At 37.9% G+C, this 21103-nt stretch overlaps 2 protein-coding genes across 5 annotated transcripts; one reads left to right on the top strand and one right to left on the bottom strand.

Annotated features, from left to right (window-relative positions):
- Nucleotides 1-1263: 1263 nt before the first annotated feature.
- On the bottom strand, nucleotides 1264-21069 carry LOC137136546 (coiled-coil domain-containing protein 158-like). 4 transcript variants are annotated; one of them, XM_067522014.1, is made up of 24 exons: nucleotides 20610-21069; nucleotides 20449-20506; nucleotides 19745-19893; nucleotides 19229-19410; nucleotides 19007-19116; nucleotides 18828-18923; nucleotides 18614-18713; nucleotides 18480-18535; nucleotides 18338-18376; nucleotides 17551-17661; nucleotides 17344-17425; nucleotides 16225-16344; nucleotides 15580-15795; nucleotides 15254-15490; nucleotides 14927-15095; nucleotides 14189-14341; nucleotides 13421-13533; nucleotides 13017-13175; nucleotides 12735-12827; nucleotides 12515-12625; nucleotides 11871-12034; nucleotides 10984-11051; nucleotides 10560-10657; nucleotides 1264-3858 (listed from the first exon to the last, which is right to left on the bottom strand). In XM_067522014.1, exons 1-23 carry the CDS (start codon nucleotides 20737-20739, stop codon nucleotides 10578-10580), a joined length of 2796 nt encoding a protein of 931 aa, XP_067378115.1. In that variant the 5' UTR covers nucleotides 20740-21069; the 3' UTR covers nucleotides 1264-3858; nucleotides 10560-10577. The 4 variants fall into 4 exon arrangements, 3 of the variants coding, with proteins under 3 accessions (XP_067378115.1, XP_067378114.1, XP_067378117.1); XM_067522013.1 differs by lacking the exon at nucleotides 1264-3858 and adding an exon at nucleotides 9883-9998; XM_067522016.1 differs by lacking the exons at nucleotides 1264-3858; nucleotides 18338-18376 and adding an exon at nucleotides 9883-9998.
- Nucleotides 7806-10150, top strand: zgc:158260 (uncharacterized protein LOC571389 homolog). The gene is made up of 5 exons (XM_067522026.1): nucleotides 7806-8090; nucleotides 8478-8823; nucleotides 8941-9104; nucleotides 9187-9340; nucleotides 9459-10150. The coding sequence occupies exons 1-5, from the start codon at nucleotides 7966-7968 to the stop codon at nucleotides 9492-9494; spliced, it is 825 nt and encodes a 274-aa protein (XP_067378127.1). The 5' UTR covers nucleotides 7806-7965; the 3' UTR covers nucleotides 9495-10150.
- Nucleotides 21070-21103: the final 34 nt, after the last annotated feature.

Genomic DNA, 21103 nt, shown 5'->3' with positions numbered 1-21103 from the left:
GAACCATACAGGAACCACTTGCATTTTTTTTTTGCAGATTTTATGGTAATTGTGTCAAAATTTGGACAAACTTTGAATGTGAACTCGTAGTACAAAGTAGTAGCAGTTTGACCAGAAAGTTTTTTCCTCACTAGTCTTTTCTGATTATATTTAAACAGTTTGAGGCTCAAATATTTAAAATGATTCAATAATTTATTATAAATTAGCTGGTAAAAACTTTGTTTTTCTTTATTTCAGCTCTGTTAAACATCTCAGGACCTGTTTACCTTTTACCCTCTGGCAATGCAGTCAATCACTTTCAATTCAAGTACAACAGCAAATTACAGTATGTTTTACAGTGCATTTTACTGACTGTAGTATAAACTAGTGTATGACTGTATATAATAATAGTTGGTTTAATTATTGGCGTTAGCCTGTAAAATACTGAATGAGCTCAGAGAAATCTTCCTTTAAACTCTGTGACCTGTGAGTCAGAAAACATAGGATGACAGTGAATCAAAAGCACGGGAAACTTCCATCACTTGTTGCAGCAGACCAAATAACCATTATGTAACACCGAAAATCAAAAGGTTCTGCAAAAAGAAAAGCTGAGGTTACACACAGTCTTCATCCTGTGTTGTAAATGCTTTCTCATGCTCAGACCTTTTTGTTTGTTTTCTCAACAGGGGTTAAGTGATGCGCTGAACATAGAATTCCTTTAGGTGCGGTTCATTTCCCACAATTCAACTAATGTAAGGGAGTCATTGTTCCCACACACAGCGACAAAGTATTAATTAAGGAATTTAAGGAGGCACTGATCTCACACAGAAAAATCTCCCTAACAGCAAATTTTAAAAACATGTAAAGCATTTTTTGTGATAACATTTTTTCCACAGAGACCTTGCTTTGCCCTGTAGTCCCAAGAATTGAGAGGAGAATTATGCAACAATGTATGCATTGTGCATTATTTGGACAAAGCTGACCTGCAATTCTGCTGTGACGGGGAAAACTGAGGCTGCAAGACGTAAACCATAGTAACCAGTCCGGTGAAATACAAAATTCATTTGGTATTAGTAAGAAATAAGGTAAAAATAACAAGTGGTCTACATGAACAAGCTGTAAGAATATGTGATATTATCTGTGAAATGTTTATTTGATTAGACATTTAACATAAAATTAAACTGCAAGTAGGCAATTAAATCAAACAAGAAGGGCAAAGATTTTATAATTATTATAAACTGAATTAGTTACTGGGGGTACAAAACAATGTTAGACAAAAGTTTTGTTGATAGCTGCACAGAGTGTTTTTTTTTGTAGCATTGTCCTGGTTTCCTCGACAAAAAGTTCAGTATTTGGATTATTGTGAAAATGAAACTTGAAAAATAAATTTTGCTTTATTCCAGTCAGCAAGATAATATACACAGATAAAGCCCACGTTTATGATTTTTGAAGCCTAAAATGACTTCCCAGATGTAAAAATCTATTGTTGGACTACAAAAGAACTAAACATCACTTCAACATCGTCTTCACTAAACATGAAATTTGTATTTGCTCAGTTACCTCTTATACACTTTTTTCTTATAGTGACCCGAGAAAGTGAGTGATCATGAACTACAAATTCACCAAACTGAAAAAGTGTGTGGCATGATGACATCCAATGTTCCCAACAACAACCTCTGTAGTCTCAATTAGACACCTTTTTTTTTAAGGCGTGTAAATACAATAGCACATGTGATTAATTTTATTTTGTAGTTCAAAACATGAAAATCTCTTGACTGCCCATTAACTACAGGCCTTATTTCAGACATGTAACCAAACAACCATTCAAAAAGACTTCAGGACGAAGGAAACAAAGTGTGAAAATGTAGATTTCTGGGTTTTGGACTCAATTCTACACCACTCTATATTACAAATCCCAAATTCGGCTTGCCATCATTACCAACTAATAATTAAAATACTCTTAAATGTACTAATCAAGCTGAAATAATTGCCATTCTCTGATTGTTTAGAAGGGCGAGCCTTGCCTTGAAGTGAATATCTAGGTGTGCACCAGTAGGCAGATGGTTATTGTTCATGTTGACTTACTGCAAAGTCTGACTGTCAACCTTTGTACCTCATACCCTCATGTTTCTTGTCTGCTCTCCACTGTCCCCTATCAATAAAGGCAAAAGCCAAAAAAGATGTTAAAGAATATTTCTATTGGACATATGTAAAAAAGTTGGGACATAGATTGAAAATAAGGAGTTGAGTAGACATAGTCAAAGGTAAGAGACATACAAACATTACTAAATTACTAAAAAAACACCCTAACTGTTGCAGAAAGGCAAGTGAGATCAAACTTGAGTCCTATTTTCTAAATTCTACTGTTGCACAAGGTAAAAACATGAGGAAGCTGTGTCAGTTTTGTGCCCAATAAAATATAATGTAGCATGGGCAAGGTTTGAAGGTGGAGTAGAGGTCAGAAAAACAAATTACACTTGACCAAAGGTTGACCTTGACAATAGGACATTGAAAAAGAGGGGGGACCAGTGGTGCCACACCTCTATTATATCCTGTAGCGTGGGGAGGTTTGCACATCCTCTCTGTTGTTTTGTTTTCTACCATTGCTGAACATCCTCAAGGCTGTCAAAGACTGGTAAATGTAGCAATAAACACATTTTCACTCTAAAGTCAACATGCGGCAAAACCCTCTGATTTTACCACAAACAAAAACACATCCTGTGTATAACAGCAGTTTCCCTCAATTGTACTTTAGTCACCAATAAGAAGTAGAAAGTCATCTCTAGAGGAAAATTAATCTTGTCCTGTTACTTTCTTTTTTATGTGTGGAATAAATAAGCAAACAAACACAGATCATGAAACAGCTTCCTTTTACAGCCGCTCCTTCTGGATGAGATAAGTACAAGTTGATCGTTCAAACATTGCATCTAATGCATTGATCCCTCAGAAAAATGTTGGATTTATATTTGGATCAATTTATAAAAGTATGACACACTACCCACGTATTGTAGACACAGTGACCACAGGCATATCAGCAAACACAGGCATATCAGCAAACACAGATGTCTGCATGTGTTACCCACATCCTAATACTTGTCCACACATTTTTTTTTCCAAAGGGGCTGAGCTTTCCCAAGTCAGGCTATCATGATGCAGCCATTTAGAGAAGACTCTGTAAACAGTAACCAGTTATACTTGTATCACATTCAAATATTCAACAGTCCAGGGCAGAGAAGGATATCCTTCTGAAGAGGAAAGTACACATAGTTTCAAGCGTTTCCTTACGGCAATGATTGGAGGCAGATAAGAGAATTAAAATGTGCAAAAATAAAACAGTACGCACGCAAGCTCTAAAAAAAAGCCTGATTTATAGCTTGACCACTTGCATATGTCCAATTGTGCATTATTGCATAAATTAACGTGAAAATAACCTGTTTTACAGTTATATGTATAGACTGCATTTATACAGAGATGGGCTGGTCTAGTCTTATTCAAAGCTTAGACATCCAAACTAAACTGTTTGTTTCTCATTGAGAATATGCACAAATAAAGAGGTCAAATGTCAGTAAATACAGTAAAAAATGTCACTTCATGCACTAGTTTTTACGCGTGCTGAACTTCTGAAAAAACAGAAAATAGGGTTGTCAGCAAAGAAGAGAGAAGGAAAAATTCCAAATTCGACATCCGACCTTTGCAGATCACCGTATGACACAGGCAACACAGCCAACAGGAGAAAGCTGCTAAAACACAGTCACATGAAGTGTCTCCAAAGAAATGTTGCCATACTGATGTAGCATCACGCTACATTATCCATTCATAGATGTGTGTTGTTGCTGTTGCTGCTGCTGCTGCATCAAGCCCTGTGACAGCACGAGGAATCTATAGGCAAGAAGAAGAAGCTCAGGATGACTGGAGTGATAAACAGATCCATTCTCTGTCTACATAGACCCTACTGGAGGCTGCGGGCATTTACTTTTTATTTTTAAACTGAGCATTCAGTGGTTTTAATCAACGTTTCGTGACCAATTCAAAAAGACAATAAAGTCATCATTTTCTCTACTTTTAAATTAGCCGATTATTTTCCAATAAGCATAAGAACAAAGTTCTTAGAAGATCACTTTATATATTAATAGACTGTGTTACTGTTTCATTTCTTGTGTTTTTATCATTAACACCGTCAAACCGGAACACCTCCATAATTGAAAATAAGAAGTCAACCCCAGAGTCAAACAAACTTTACAGAAAAATGCCCTGTCAAGCAGAGTTAAAATGTTTACACTCTTAATTATATTTTGTGTCATCTTTTCTTTGTGGGCAGTACGGTGGTGGTTAACTCTGCCACCTCACAGCTAAAAGGTTGCAGGTTCGCATCCCCGGCCATCTGTGGCTTTTCTGCGTGGATTTTGCATGTTCTTCCTGTGGTTGCTTGCATAATCTCCGTTATCTCTGTGTTGACCCTGAGATAGACTGGTGACCTTTCCAGAGTGTACCCCATCTCTCATCCTGTGACAGCTGGGATATGCTCCAGCCCTCTGCAATCCTAAACAGGATAAGGGGATACATACAATGGTTGGATGGACGGATCTTTTCTTTGTTTCCACTTAAGGAAAGAAATTTCAGCTGCATTCGTGCAGATAAAACTTTAACAACCTTCAGAAGCTTTATGTTTTAAGTGTTTTCCTATACAATTCAGCAGACACTTTTATCCAAAGCAACTTATGGGTAAGGAGCACTCACCAAGGCTGAGTGGGGGGGGGGGCAGTGTTTTGCCCAAGAAGACTTTGACATGTAGCCCAGAGAAACAGGAAGTCAAACCACTGACAACCATTCTAATAGGATAGCCATTCTAGCCATACTATAGGAGACTGTAGCACCTGGTGCTTCTGATGGGTCTCTACAGTTATGTAAATGCATACAAAGGGAACCAGTAAAAAACAGTATAGACAAGAGACATTAGTTTTATTTCCAGTGTGTTAACCGCTTCTTCAACCACTTCAGTAGTGAGTATTACAAACTGAAGCTGTCTATGCTGGTGTATTCAAACGTCACTCTTTTAGGGTTGTCACTGGCAAACAAAAAAAAACTATATCAGACAGTTTACTGTTTCCAATGAAGTTGTTTACTAAGTTAATTTGTGGCCATAAATAGGCATGAGGAGGACAGGAAAAAATATTCTCTGAGTCCCTTATGCGTTTTTCCTGGTGTTTGAGCAGCGGGAGAGTCCTGGGACTCTCAGGCTAATTTGTTAATTTACCAACTCTGAAGGGACTAACATGTAATTAAACAGAGCCAGTAACAGATACTACAATTCTATGTACCAGATGTTGTTATGAATTTTATCATAGTAACATTAAACTTAAGGAAGTACTAATTAAGAGGGAAGTTGACAGTTCTGGCAAGAGAGAGATTTGCAGAAGTAGAAAGTCTAGCATTGATAATTAATGTAACAATAAGCTGTGGCGGAATATAACAATTAGTCAAGTACTGCAAATGGTAACTACAAATTTAGGGTACTTTTTATTGTACATGAAACCACCTGCCTGCAGTGTCAACAGCTACAGTTTCTACTTTGTCTTCAGATGAATATGTTACATAAAAACATATGATCATCAGACAATATATGATGTTTTTAATAATGTAAAGTGCTTCTTATTGGTTAAGTTCATATCATTCATAATATTTATAAATTTGGCTAGATTTTGAAGGCAAGACTTTTGTTTGTTTTCATAATATGCTCGCATTGTTGTTTCACTTCAACTGAAGCAAAGGACTTAAAATACATGCTGAACTGCTGAAACTTACTAATGTTTAGGTTGGATAATAAAGCAATTAAAGATCTTTATTAGCAGTGGTTGCAGCTGATGGTTTGCCTGGGCTCCTGCACAGACCAAATAATTGTATCTACAAAATCATCTAACAAGACAATTGCACAGTAGGTGTCACACAGGAAAATTCAGAGTTGAGTGTGTGGGTCCTTTTTTTCCGACTGTATTATTATACTATAGCAACTGTAACTCAAACAAAACAAAAGCTGCAAATACAGTCTAAAAATGGACCCATAACTAAACAAGTATCAACAGTTTATGCTACACAGCCAAATGTGGACCAATGTCTATACTGCACACAAAGCTAATGCATGTTCAGCATAACATTAACATAAAATAATACACTTTGCCAGTGGAACAAATACTTGTGTCCTTAAAGTGTCAGAAGATAATATTATGTATGATTTACTGTCATAGCTGCTCATGGCGAAGGTAGTTGCCAATACATTATTGAGTCGGTCAGTTTAGTCCAGTTTAGTCCCACCTTGAGTTCAGGCCTTTCTAAAGGGCTAAGTTGTGATAAGATTATTGAGAGACATAACAAACACAAAATCTGTTATCAGTATTTTTTCTGACCTTTGATTTTTTAGTGTCATTTTGGATCCTTTGAACAGGTATTGAAATGAGACCACAAAAAAAAACCCAAACAGAAGAAGGTTAGTTTTGGACTTTAAAAGCTGATCATACTGTGCAAGCTATAAATATCTGGACAGGTACACATGTTATGTTCTACAGACTGTGTTCCTAAACATATTCAGTTTATGAAATAATGCCAAGGCTTGGAGTAGGTTTACATTAATGCAGTATGATTTGTAAGTGAAATGTATTCATTTGAATGCACAGTGCCCAAGGTTTACAGCTTAAAAACTACATAGTTCATTATTGTACACATACAGTCAAACAAAATCCATCCATCCATCCATCATCCGTAACCACTTATCCTGTTCAGGGTCGTGGTTGTACACCTGGGATACCTCTCCAGTCTGTCTCAGGGCCAACACAGACAGCCACTGACGCTCACATTGACACCTACGGGCTATTTAGAGTCACTAATTAAGCTAACATGTATGTCTTTGGACTGTGGGGGAAGTTCCCAGAGGCAACTTATGTAAGCACAGGGAAAACAGAGGCCACAGACAGCAAGGGATTCAAACCAGGTGCTTTCCAGCTATGAGTTGGGCAGCGCCAACTAATCCACCACAGTGCTGTCAAACGACACCATCTTGTTTAACATTTTGTGAAATATCTTTTGCTGACAATGACCTCTTGAAGCCTTTGACTCATATTTATCAGCAGATGCTTTGCGACTTCTGGGCGGCCACACAGCCACAACTACCCTATTTGACAACTGCGACTTTTGGTCATAAGCTGTTCTTCTTTCTAATAGTTTAAAAGAGGCTGATTTTCTCAGCCATTTTTATGCCTATGTGATGGGCAAATTTGCATTTCTACTTTTGAAATTTATCAGGGGTTTCATTGTTCAGTGAATCATCAGTGGTTGTGTTCTTTTGACGGTTGACATGGAAGCATGAGCAACACCTACATCCTGAAGATCAGACCACTTGCTGGTTTGTCATAAGTCATTTTTTTCCTTCTTGTTTTCCCGTTTTTAATGAACGTGCTCAACCCTTGGCAAACTAACAAGTTGCATTTCTCCGACATGTTTTTTGCTTTTTTCAGTATCATTTATAACTACAGTCATCTCTTTGCTCATCATATTGACAGAAACGTCTATCGCAATCTTAATGGCAGCTCTCAGGGAACCCTGACCAACACTTGAGCTCTTTGGTGGAGTGTACCCTGGTTGGGATGAGTTAAAAGTTCAAATGTATCTATATCCCAGTCCAGGCGTTTCGTAATAAAACTTGGCACATAAGAATAAAAGCTATTCAAACAAAGGAAGAGGAAGTTTTTCATTTCGCGCTTTTAATTCTATTTTAAAACGACCATCACCTGTATTTATTGTTTCATGTGCGTGCTCCTGTTGAAGCATGCAACAAAACAGCTGCCACCATGTCTCTGTCTATTTTTGAAGTTACTTTCCTTTGGTAAAGATAATGTTTCCAGTCGCTTATTCAACTTCAAACGACTGACTTACGTATTCTCGTGGTAACGCCCATCCACTGTTACGTCACATCACCCCACCCCACCCCCGTTTACCATGGTTACCAAGCAACAAACCTCATGGGACCTGTCGAGGACTAGTTTGTTTATTGTTACGTTTCCTTCGCTAAACGGATTGATAAATAACATGGGGGCAAAAACCACGCAGCCCATTTTCCCTTGGTGAGTGACATTGTCTTTCTTCTGTATATTCTTACAATGGTGTCTATTTTGCCTGCTAACCGCTGCTAGCTCCTTAAGGGATCTGTACTGAACGACAAAGTAAAAAGACAAAAAAAAAAGTTACTCATCGTTTGCGGCTTTTACGTTACATTTGTAACTTTTGACAAACTTTAATAATTGAAACATATTATATCTAGGGAAACACAGTGTATAAGTCTAAAAAATGAGCCAATTTTTAGTGCTGAGGTGCAACTATAAGTGAGATTGTTACAATTTTTGTTTTTTGCACAATATTCCCAAAGTGAGAATATAATTTATATAGAATACGGAGTCTAAGCTGTTGTCTCATAAAGCATAAGTTTTTTTTTATTTTTTATTAATGTACAGGTACAAGGAGAGGTTGCAGACCAAGTATCTCAAAGAGCCAACCAGCAAGATTTCCTTGGCCAGCAGTTGTTGGCATTTTGTAAACATGAGCACTGAGGACTTCAGTGATAGCTCGTCAGTGTTATCCTGGGTCCAGAGAGGTCCTTCACCAGTTATCTTCAACAACAATCCAAAACAAAAGGCCAGTCAAAAGCTTAGAACGTGCATCTCAAAAGAGCATGCTTGCTTCTCAAAGGGCATGATCCAAAAGCAGATTCGCAGAGAATACGTGACCGCTATGGAAGAAAAACTCAAACAGCATCCTCTAGCTATGTACCCACACTATAAGGATCACATCACTCCAGAGGTAGGTGAACAATGAGCACCACATTACAAGTTAAGAGGCAAATTAAATAATAAGGCCCGAATAAAACTGACTACACGTATCCTTTAAAACATATTTACTTGATCTTTTTCTCAACAGTTATTTGATAAGGTGGTATCCATTTTGGATCCAGACATTTGCGTTAATAGCGTCTCTGCACTTCCTTCAGGAGACAATGCAAAGGAGAAAGAAGAGGAAATGTGTATAAAGTCAAGTAAGGAAGAAGTAGACAAAGCAAAACAAGGCACATCTTCTAATAAAATGCAAGTACACTGGTAGCAATATAATCTTCCCTAATTTAATCATAAACACCTCACTATAAAATATTTCGTAATGATTTTACAGCAGCCCCGATGCCCAAAGTCCTAGAAACCATTATATACTACAGATAAATGGAATTGGTACTAGGAAAGGACAGATGGTCAATGTGAATCAACCAAGTACCAATGAGGACATGAAGCTAGCTGCCAAACTTTTCACTAAATGGTTTGCCTCTCCGGTAAGAATCTGTAACATTAAACAAACTCAAAAGATAAATGTTATTAATTATTCAGCCTCAGGCAAGAATCAACATAATCATGATGTGACTGTATTTATCTTGTGTTTTACTCTTGCAGAATAAAGAGATTAGTGTTGCTAAACTTGCCACATAGACATTGTGACAGTGGCTTTTGAGACCCTTCAAGTCCAACCTTCTTCATTCAACTGGAGGACGCCAAAAGTTTGTCAGATAAAGAATTCAATATCAGCCATAAACAAAGATTAGTAGCCATTGGAGCCTGTAATCTACATTTTCAAGAAGCTGGAATTTAAATAACTAGCCAAGGGAGCGGGTTAGGAAGATTTTACATTTAGTGTGAACTGTTGACTCTTTTTCTATGTTGTACCTACTCTATTTGTTTTTCTAGTTTTACTACATCAGATTAAACGTAGCTTTACTTCCTAAGTATGTTTGGATACATTATATGAGAAATAATACTAAATATATGCAAGTGTGTGTTAAGACTCATTAAAACTGACACAAAATAATGAATGAAACACTTTATTAAACAAGCACTTTATTTAAGTAATAAATTATGAAATACACCTAATTGAAGATTTTTATAAAACATCGTTGAGACATCAAATTTCATCGGGTAAACCATTTGTGAAATGAGCTGCAAAACAAAAAATGTAAAGTGTTTAAATTAATTCTGGAGTCTGAGATTACTATGTAGATTATGATTAATAGCTTTTACACAACTTTTGTGAGCTGCTGAAGAGTAACACAGCTAATGCTTAAAATAAATAAATAAATAAATTCATTTGATTTGATTTTATTGATTCATTTGATAACATTCTTTCAAGAGCTCAAGACTTGTGTTTTGTGGCATTTGTTGAAGTCCTCGAGTTATTTTAAATAATTGATCTGAAACAATGTCTGTATGACCAGTTATATGTTACCATCAACTATAAGGTATTTGACTGTTGTGTGGGTACCATTCAGCTTTTCTTTCAAGTTCATACAGTCTTGAACGGTCATCTCAGCCCTAATGCAAATGGAACTCACTACTTATCACCAATTAACATTACTCATTACTGCACATGGTTAATGTATGGGATTTTATTTTATAGTTTAACCACACTAAGTGGTTTACTAAAGTATGATAAAACAATCTATTGCAAAGTGTTCATGGGGACACGTTCAACTGTATAAATGGTATACAATATTAACTTACTGATACAAGGAGCCAGTGTTAGCTGTTTGGGTCAGACGTCAGGAGACAGTGGACAGGTGACCTGCGGCCAAGTGAGAAGAGCTGCGGGGAGGATGTGACTAGAAAAGGCAGTGTCTGTGTTACAACAAATTAAATAATGGTATTTGCTAAAAATGAAGAATGTGTTGCTGCTTCATGTAAGATTCCAAGACATTATTATTTTTACTATTTTTACTATATTTGTCCAATTTGAACTGAAATTGCTTGGGTGGTCTGCCCACCAATGTCTATTTTTAATGACAGACAAAAGCAGCATTTATTAATATTTGAAAAGCTTGAATTAAGGAATAGTTTCAGTGCTTTATCAAAACTTTTAAAAAGAAACAGAAACACATTTGGGAAAAATTGATTGAATGAAAATGACAAAGTGGTGAGGAAAACTCACTTTCGCCAAAGTATTTGTTGCCGATTATTTTCCCGTTCGGCTCAGCTGTCATTAGCAAATGTGGCTCACTGTACACAGGGAATGCACAAACAAACAACAAACAACTCATTACATCACCAGACATGGCCGAAAGCAATTTGCAGCATCTTGCATGTTGCATGAGGGGCAAAAGGTCACATGCATAGATGGTGTGACCCTCAAGTCATGCTTAAAGCATTCAAATGAGTCAGCTTTTGCTTCTTTGGCACTGTGATTGCAGGTGGGACCATTAAAATATACAGTGAGACAAGAACCCATTATATTCTCTAAAAAGAAATTAGATGTGGCTCAGGAAACAAAGCAGTCAATCACTACGCCCAGGATTGCTTGTTCAATCCCCAGCTCATCCCCAGATACTGACCCTCAAGTTGACCCCAGTGGGTTAAACTCACCAACTGGGAGTTTGGCTACTGTTGGCATGTGAGTGTATGTGTGAAAAGCCAAAAGTAAATCGCTTTGAGTACCAAGTCAGCCTTTTCAGGATTTCAGGCCTTTTCTTGATTGTTGCAGCACTAAAATGTCTGATTTCATGACAGATTTTCTGAAAAACTGTGATGCATCAAGCAATGTTTTTATGATGTTTTAAATTTCAAGGTCGCAAAGAAATGACGGGATTGGGTGGATTATTGTTGCAAATGTAACATTGTGAATTCCTCAAGGGACTGATAATTGCAGACCATTTACAAGCAGTGAAGCTCAGTGAGGTCAGTGTAACCACTCATGTATGGACCCTCAGCTCCTCCATGACTTTCACTCTACTTAGTAGAATCACATGATTTTCAGATATGACCTGAGCTGGCCTAAGAAAGAAGCTAATCCTTTCAGTGTATGGAAACAGACAAACGTACTATGCTGTGCTGTGCACTCTCCCCGGTGCAGACCTCCTCCTGTTGGCCCTGTTGTCAGTGACGCTGTTGTCGGTGTGTGGTCTGTGGTTCTCTGAAATCGCTCCTCGCAGCTCTTTGACCAGAGACCTAAGATCCTGGGTGGGATTCTCCTGCTGCCTCTTTGACTTCAGCAGCCAAAGGCGAGAAGAAGGAAAGACAATGTCAATTTAGGTCTGTGGTGTCTTATTCAATTGGCATGCAGTAGAACAAAGAATTCAGCGATGAGAAGGAATAATCAAATAGCAAGAGACAAGATCTAAAAAGATATTTTATCATGCTAAGTCAGTAAAAAAAAAAAAAAAACTCACAAAAATGTGTGTCTCATTGTGTCATTGTGTAACACAATGAGACTAAACACTAAATAGTAATTCACTGCTGTGTTAAAATGATTTATATTCTGGTTTCTCATTTTGCCACAGGAGTGTAATGCTGTGTGTGTGTGTGTGTGTGTGTGTGTGTGTGTGTGTGTGTGTGTTTTGGAATTAAAGGTCAAGCAGATCTGCTGAGCTTGTGTCTCAACAGCCAAATAAACAGTGATAAACACATGTAGTTGATGGATTGGAACTGTAGGAGATACGCGAGATGCAGAGAGTTACTGAATGCACCTTGGTCTGAGTGTTGGACACGTGCTGGGGGAAAGGATCAGTGCCTGCAGATGAGTTCAGGACAGGTAGAGGTTCCTTGGCAGCTGCGTGCAAATTTTTACCTCGGAGCTCCTACAAAATAACAGTAAAATTTGTAATACCTCAATATTGGTTGAAGGTTGCTCAGTTCCCTTTAAATTTGAGTCGAGGCCAGGTTATGACATTACTAGATTAAGTCTACCTTCAAGTCCAGTGCATGTTGGAGTTTCAGACGAAAAAACTCCTGCTCCTGCTGCTGGATGAAATCTTGACAGTTTGCAAAGCTCCCTGACATCTTCGGTAAGATAAAGAGAACATGAAACAATAGCTAGCTAATAAGAAAAAAAACAGACACCATAAGTTTCTTTTTATTACTCTGCTTTCCTCCAGAGGCAGAAAACAGCTTGGAGAAATGCAACACCAATACTTAAAATACTTAAAATATTTCTCAGGAAAAAAAAGTATAAAAAGTAAAACATTTCACCTTGTGAAGGATTGCCTCCAGGTCACTTATCCGCTCCCTTAACTGTTGGTCCTTGGTGCGAAAGGCCTCAAGCTCAAGGGCAAGTAGTCTCTTCTCCTCCCTAATGAACATAAGCTCTTGGAGATGACGCTGGTTCTCCAGATTCTGGTAGAGCTTCTCCTAGACAGAGAGAACAAAAAACAAATGAAGCCTAATGAAGACTTTTTTTTTGTTTTTTTTTTTAAATAGCTACTCTGCTTCAAAAGCACCTAAACTATGTCAAATGAAGTTGCTGTTTGAACGATCATGGTTTCATTTTTTTTTTCTAGTTAAGAGATAAATGTGTAAATTTGTGTCAATTTTAACTTGACTGGAGGACACCAAGTGAATAATCTATACAAACACTGTATTTATGTTTTTTCCACCTGGTGAAGTTTTTCCATAGCCTCCTTTAGATGTTGGGTTTTGCCCTGCAAAGAGTCCACCTGCTCTCTTTTGACAGTGATCTCAGTTTGCATGTCCATGGCTACTTGGAGGGCTTCGGTGGAGAAACAGAGACACATAGAAAGAGGACAGAAAGAGTATGATGTACACAAGATATTTCCATCAAGGATCTCATTGCTTTTTTCATCTTTTACCCGCAAACCCAACTGTGGTGTTGTTAAACAGTAAGTTCTCCATTGGCACCATCTTTGTTTTTGCATGAGAACATGTAAGGATTTGCAGTTTTGTCTGTCTTTAGAACTTTGACTCATTATAGACCATTCATTGAGTGTTATGCCAACAATTTACTCAGTTATTAGGTCTGAGCCCCTCCCAGACCGCCAAAGGCTAGAAATCTTAAGACAGCTGGTTTAAGCCTGAACTCTGCATTGAATGGCTTGGCTAGTCTTAGGTGTGTCCCCAGCTTAAGACAGGCTTTGTACATCTATTTGTTCATGATTACACATGTCAGATGTTATCTCCGACTGGAATGCTGCAGTATAATTTTTGCTATTTTATTGAACTACATTAATCAATTTATTGTGTAAGCGTTTGCATTCCAAACCTTTATTAAGAACCAAAATAAAAAACTAAATCACTTATCTGACCCATTTGATCACAGATTGAATTTAAATCAGAGGAATTTCTGACCCATCTTTGCACTTGAGGTTTCAAGTCTTAAATAGTTTAAATAATGGCATAGATCTAACCGTGTCCTTCAGCTCCTTCCAGGGTCCTCAGGTTGCTCCTGACCTGGTCCAGCTCATCATGGGTGTCCCTTAGCTGACTCTGAAGCTCCAGCAACACACCCTGTTGCTCCTCTTTCCTACAGCTGTGCATCTGTTGCAGCTCCTTGTGCTCCTCTGAAATCATGCCCACACAAATACATGCATTAGATTCACAGACAGAGAGATACACACTTTAACGCAGAAGCACACACTTAACAATGGAAGGGCTTGGCTGACAGTGAAAACATACCAAACATTGTGTTCTTTGTTTTTCTAACACAGCAGGACAAGAAGGCCATTTGATTTGGCAAAAAAACAAGAGAGGTGGTCTCTTACTAGAAACATAATACTGTGGGGAATTATAATTCCTGGTGAATGAAGAAGCTGGTGTGATTAATAGTGCTGTGCAGTGTTTACAGGTAAAAAGTCCAACAGGTCATGATGGTTGCTTGACTTCATAAATATTGTAAAAGCCAAAATGAATACTGTAGGATGTCATAATTAATAAGCACACAATATCTAATTATTTTTTAATTAGCAGCTGTTAAAAAAAAACCCAGCACTTCCCCAGACACTGAACCTCAAGGTGCTCCCAGTGGGTTAGAGCAGCAACAGTGAAGGGAAAAATAAAAAAAAAAGGCCTGGTTTGTTTTCAGAACCATAGTCTGGTGTATATGATGGACACTGGTATCATGTATAATGATGATGATGTCAACTCACTTGTTAAGGTGTTTAACTTCATGAACTGGACCTCCAGCTGGGTGATGAGCTTTTGTTTCTCCAGAGTCTCCTCCTGGACTTGTTGCCTTAGCTCAACCACGGAGGCCTGTAGCTGCCGCTTCTCATGCTCCGCAGCAGCCAGGTCTGATTTATGCTTTTCTAACTCACCCTGATCAGAATATGGCACAAGGAGAAGAAAAGATGGAGGTTAGTGATGATGAAAACAGAATATAAAAGTTGGTAAGAAGGGTTGTAAGGGAAATAGGTAGGGCATTTACTTCAATGATCTAATCACATTTCAATAAAGATTTCTGTCATGGCCCTGACCCTGAGCTGCTGGATCTCTAGCTTGTGTTGATTTAGCTGGTTGCTGAGGAGGCTGTTATCTTGGTGTAGGTTGTCGATGGTGTGACTGTGCTGCTCTACCGTCTGGATAGTGCCATGTATTTGCAGTCTCAGAATATTTAGCCTCTTCTCTCTGTCTTCCAGCTGAAGCCTCAGGGTCTCTCCTTCTTCATGCAGGGTCTGATACTTGCTCTGAGCCTTTTCCAAACTAGAAAGGTGCTGGAACAATAATTTCAGCTTAATGTTATGATTTAAAAACCTGGCATTTAAAGAGTATCTCACCCCCACACACACAATGTTATGCTCACCTGGTGGTTTTCTTCCTGTCTGAGTTGGAGTTCCTCTTCTTTCTCCTGAAGGAGTTGCTGAGATTTCCTCCATTCCTGTACCCTTTGCTCCAGCAGGGCCTGTAAGCAGGTATTCTTCTCCCCGGCTTGGCAAAGCTGTTCCCTTGATGCCTCCAGTGATCCTCTCAGGGCTTTCATCTCCACCTGCAGCTCAAAGTGCTGCTGCTCAGCACACTTCTAGAGGATAAAGCAGGAAGCACAGTAAACTGACTATTAAAATATGATCTCAACAACAAGTGTTTTATTGTTGGCTTGGTGGACCAAAGATGCTCTGCAACAATATTACTATTTCTGAACCAATCACCCCATCAGCAGCTGTGGTTTGTCTACTCTCTCTCTCTCTGTGTGTAAATGCCTTTCACAAACTCAAGAGTCCATCTGAGCCGGCAACCAGCATAGGAACCTGTTGTACCAGCAAATTACATACCTTCAGAGCATATTCGGGTTTTGTCCTAATAAGGCTACCAAGAATGTAGGCATCCTTTGAATTACATCTTGTAATAATGTTTCCATTTCAGCGTATTCACTGTAAACATTTATCACATATCAGTGATTACAGGGGAAAGATTCAAGGTTTTGTTCCACATTCATGATCTTTTGCAGTACCTTAAGCTGGCCAAGCTGGGACTGAAGCACCTCAGCTTGTTGTAAAGTTTGTTCTTTCTCTCTTTGGACTTCCATCAGTTGAGACTGCGCCTGAATGAGCTGCTGCTCCAGAAAACAAATCTGCAGTGGATCACATTCATAAGCCACATAAAAATGTTAAATTTTCAATCTAGTATAAAAAGAGTCTGTCATTTCTTTATTTATATCACACAGTAAGCACAAAAAGTTACTCATTCTCATTAACTGTTTTATTCCCACAATGCTCTGGATAAACTGCAGATAAACAATTAATTCCACTTTGCATGTTCCAATTAAATAGGAAGTTACAAATTTACTGCACAATACTAAGTGTCTGATTCTAATTTTTTTGAATTCCATTATATTAGTAAAACAATGTTAGACATCATACAAAGCCCTAATGTAATTTGAAATCCCCTTTTAATGTTTTGTGAAACCTTTTATTTTCAAAAGCAAGACAATGGCAATTTTACAGTGTTTTCGCTATCTAGGCTGCGCTAATCTATGAAGGTTTAGCTTAAAAACCTCTAAAATATAAAAAAAGGCAACTTTTCTGCTTTTGTCTATTTGTAGACCAGACCAGACCATTTGTAGAGCAGACTAGAGGCATTATTTGAAAGACTTGAAGATTACACTTAGGACTTCGTAAAATGTACCAACAAAACTTTGAGCAGGAAGACACATACCATGTGACTTCCTAAGTCACTATTAGGAAGTCACATGAGTTTAGGCTACTCAATTAAGGAAGAATAGCCAAGCTTTATTGGTCTCTAAATCGCAATGTTCTCATTTTTAAAAAAATCCTTGTCCAACAATCAGTTTAACCTGACATTAGGTACAGTGCAATCTTTCACAATGTTACAAGACATTTAGAGCATTTTCAAACACAACCAAGAGCACTTTCAGCCTTGCCTTTCTTCAAACCAGCACAATCCTGTTAAGGTCACATGGTGGATGTTGTGTTTGTCTTATCTTTAGGTCACTTTGGTCTCAATTATCTAGAAATCTAGTAAATTTCATAAGTTAGTATTAATGTTCAGCAGCCTCAGGGTCTTATAGTTTACAATATTGCTTGTAACATTATTGTACATTCTTCCTTGCCTTATCTTTATGGCTGGAGACGGCTGACTCAAGGTCCCTGACCTCACACTGGTAGAGTGATGTCTGTCCCTCTGCAAGTTTCCTGGGCATATAAACACACTTTCAGTAATTCAGTTATCCAACTATAATAATTTAAATAACTAGTGTAAAATTTCAAATTGTATCAGAAAAACAAAAGGCATAGCATAATTGAGAAATAGCACTTACTGTAGCAGATCTAGTTTAATCTTTAAACTGACACTGTTGTTTTTTGATGAGCTCAGTCTGTCTGTCAACAGCTCCACCTCCTGGCCTAGACTTGCAATTAGGTCGTCCATTCTGTGAGAGATCAGTGTGGAAAGAAGTAAATCCTGTCATCATGTACTTCTAACAGATCCTAAAAAAGGCCACAAGCCAAAAGGAGTTGGTCTAATACTAAAGTCGTGCAATAATCAGCAAAAATGTGTTGCTGGCAAATTGATATTTTCAACCAAAGATGAACAACAATGAATAGAAAAACTGTACTACTTGATGCAGGTATTACATAAAATATGCAGATACGGTATTTAAGCGTCGAATTATAGTATTAAATGTGTTACTAGAACTAATTTCATGATTTTTTTAATTTTAGCCAAACAGTTTATTATTAGTTCATCAGACAATTATTTTGTCAATGAACTGGAAAAATTGTTTAGTGTAGAAAATGTATATTAAAATTACACTATAATTATGTCAGGCAGCAGGGTGGAGGAGTGGTTAGCATTGCTGCCTCACAGCTAGAGGGTCTCTAGTTCAAATTCCTGTCCAGCTGCGGCCTTTTTGTCCAGAGTTTGCATGTTGCCCCATGCTTGCACATGTGGTCTCCCACTGTCCAAAGACACACATGATAGGTTAAGTCATGACTCTAAACTGCACACAGGAGTTAGTGTGAGTGTGAATGGCTGTTTGTGTGTGTCTCTCTGTGTTGGCCCTGAGATAGACTGGCGATGTGTCAAGGGTGTACACTGCCTCTTGCCTAATGACAGCTGCGACTGGCTCCATCCCCGCTGTGACCCTGAACAGGATAAGTGGTTACAGATAATAGATGAAAAGGATGATGTCTTTAAATTAAAAAAAAATTAACAGATAACAGAATAACTGCTGCAGCTTTACATTACCTTTTTTGCTCATTTATTCCATTGCGTTCTTCACTTCGCAGATGTTCTACTGACTTCTGTAAATAATACAAAAGCAAAAAGGTCTAAGTCATAAGTATACTGAAAATCAACTGTAAGGGAGGTATAGTGCTTACCGAAAAAACTCTCCCCTGTAGTTGGTCTGTTTCTTTCCTAAACTCTTCAGTTATCGTAGCAGCTGGAGATAGTTGTATTGAACCTCTGTCAATGTTTGGACTGGTGGTAGTGTTGTTTCCACGAGGTAAAAGTAAAGAGTACATTTCCTTTATAACCTGGTTAAATGTCTCTACTTTCCTGTTAAGTGTCGACGTCTCATTCTCCATCTCTTACCGTTTTTCATCCGCAGCCCTTTTGATCTTTTGTAGCTCTTCCAACATGCTCAGCATCTTTTCCATTTGATCAGCGTGTTTCCTTGAATCTTTCAATCTGTAAATAAAAAGATCTGTGGGTCAAAGTGATAAGTGGTAAACACTTTCTTTACACAAGTAAAATCTTTTCAGTGTGTTCACCTGAGGTCAGACTGGACGTCCTTCTCCATTTCAACTTTATGCAACTTAGTCTGGAGATTCAAAATTGCTCTGTCCAAGCTGAATGTCTGTTGTTCAGATTGATCATGTATCTATGTTTAAGAGGGTTAAAGAATTTTACATTACATCAAGAAAGCAATACCAATACAGTCATTCAGACACCATCAAAGCTGTAAGAGTTATTTCTGAAATTCAATTGTGAACCTTGCTGAGCTGCAAGTCAGAAAACTGTTGAACACAATCATCCATTGTATTATCCAACACCTCCTTTCCAGCACAGTTGATATCACTTTGAACCACCAATTGGTTTAAACTGTCTTGGACACAAGGCTGAGTTAATGCCTGCTGGTGAGTTGAAAATACTGTGAAATCATCTGGTATTTCACCTGCCAAAAGAACAAAAGAAGTTTAAAATATACACTGCAGATTTGTTAAAGTTGTATAGTGTTTTGCTTATATTCATATCTTTAAAAATAGTTCCTTTACAAAGTCGTTTCTCAGACAGATCTGTACAGTATGTCTAGCCCAGTCCCCAGTTAGTCTTCCCCCCAAGTTTCTACCTTTTTTGAATTCATGTGCATAACCAACATAAACTTTCAGCTTTAACAATTTTAGGGATTGTATCATATTGTAAAAAATAAAATAAAAGTATCATCTTAAGACATTATTTGTTCTCTCTCTGGCAAAAACAAAATGTTGACTGATGATACTTGTACTCACGAAGGTTAACCCTTTGCTTGTGGTAGCTTTGTCCATCTGAGCTACTGATGCCAAATGTGCAGCCAAACTTCTCCAAGGCTTCTCTAGTTGCATTTTCTACTTCTTCTTGCAGTCTTTGGGTTTCCTTGGTGCGTCTGTCCAGCTCCTCACTATTAAATAATTACACTTGAGACACCAATGTGATATTTTGACATGGACATTTATTGACTTAGAAATAAACTTTAGGGCTCCTATGGGATTTGTGACTAAATCTAATTTTTAAAAGCTTAAAAATATAGGCAAAGTGCAGCTCTGTGATTGAAACAGAGACTAATACACAATTTTACATCCAGTAGACCAGGTGTTCCGCATTGTTCTTCTATCTAGTCCTGAAAAAAGTTATAAATCAGCTACAATTGATTCAGAACTCTGCTGCCACTGTACTGCCAGAAGACCAGAAGACAAAACATTTACTACACCAATTTTAAATTCCATGCATTGGTTAGTTTTCCTTATATTTTAAGAACCTTGTTGTCTTGCCTAATTATACGATTACTTCCAATCTTCCAATATACTTCCGATTTTCCAATTAATGTGGATTGTCTCTCAGGTCCTTGGACCCTGTTATTGTGCAGCATGGAAACTTTGCTTTGAGACGCTGGAACATTTTAGCAATTGTTAAATACTACTGCAAGAAAGAAATAACTATGGATCAGTGACGTTACCTGAGTTCAGCCAGTGTCAGGCTGCTGAATCTCAGCCGAGGAGAGATGTCTTTAGTTTCTATAAAGATTAAGCAGATAAAGTCCGACGTATTGTTTACGTGTAGACAAAACAGGTTGATGGGCAGATGTGCTTGCATAACGCCAAATGTATGTTAGCTTACCATTTATCCGTACTGCTGTTGCTTGTCTTAGGTTTGAGCTCGGTGGAGATTCAAAATGTAAAATATCAGCGCCATTTTTAGGGGAAAGCCCCAAACTCTGGTGCCCGCAGGACTGAAACCCCAAGGACATATCTCTTCACATTAATACCAAACCCATTTATATACCTTTATATATCTTGCTCTGTTGTATAAAAATGACCACTCTCCAAAATGGAAGTTAGCAAAAGACAGCAACTTGTCGTTAAACGTAGGTCCATCACCATGGAAACAGCATCAGTAGTTAGCCAATTCGAGCTAAATGCTAGTTATCATTATCCTGTAATTAAACCAATTACAATTAGAACGACATTCGTGGACACTATAAACCGATTATTTTAGTCATGTAAGTAACATTACTCGGTCCAATGACATTAAATAGGTGGATATTTAACATTAGCACCGACACTTTGGAACAGCTCCCGAACATCCGCTGTTTTTCAACAGTTAGTGACGCA

Source organism: Channa argus, chromosome 11, assembly GCF_033026475.1.
Source record: "Channa argus isolate prfri chromosome 11, Channa argus male v1.0, whole genome shotgun sequence".
Taxonomy (NCBI): domain Eukaryota; kingdom Metazoa; phylum Chordata; class Actinopteri; order Anabantiformes; family Channidae; genus Channa; species Channa argus.
The sequence above is the reverse complement of the archived record's forward strand: the minus strand, read 5'-3'. Positions and strand labels throughout refer to the sequence as shown.

Excerpts from the sequence above, each read along its gene's own strand:
- zgc:158260 (XM_067522026.1), top strand. The coding sequence starts at position 7,966 with ATGGTTACCAAGCAACAAACCTCATGGGACCTGTCGAGGACTAGTTTG. Across the intron at positions 9,105-9,186 it reads GGCACATCTTCTAATAAAAT|CAGCCCCGATGCCCAAAGTC; the intron begins GCAAGTACACTG and ends ATGATTTTACAG. Across the intron at positions 9,341-9,458 it reads CTAAATGGTTTGCCTCTCCG|AATAAAGAGATTAGTGTTGC; the intron begins GTAAGAATCTGT and ends TTACTCTTGCAG.
- LOC137136546 (XM_067522014.1), bottom strand. The coding sequence starts at position 20,739 with ATGTCCTTGGGGTTTCAGTCCTGCGGGCACCAGAGTTTGGGGCTTTCC. Across the intron at positions 13,176-13,420 it reads CTATGGAAAAACTTCACCAG|GAGAAGCTCTACCAGAATCT; the intron begins GTGGAAAAAACA and ends CTCTCTGTCTAG. Across the intron at positions 12,828-13,016 it reads TGGAGGCAATCCTTCACAAG|ATGTCAGGGAGCTTTGCAAA; the intron begins GTGAAATGTTTT and ends ATCTTACCGAAG.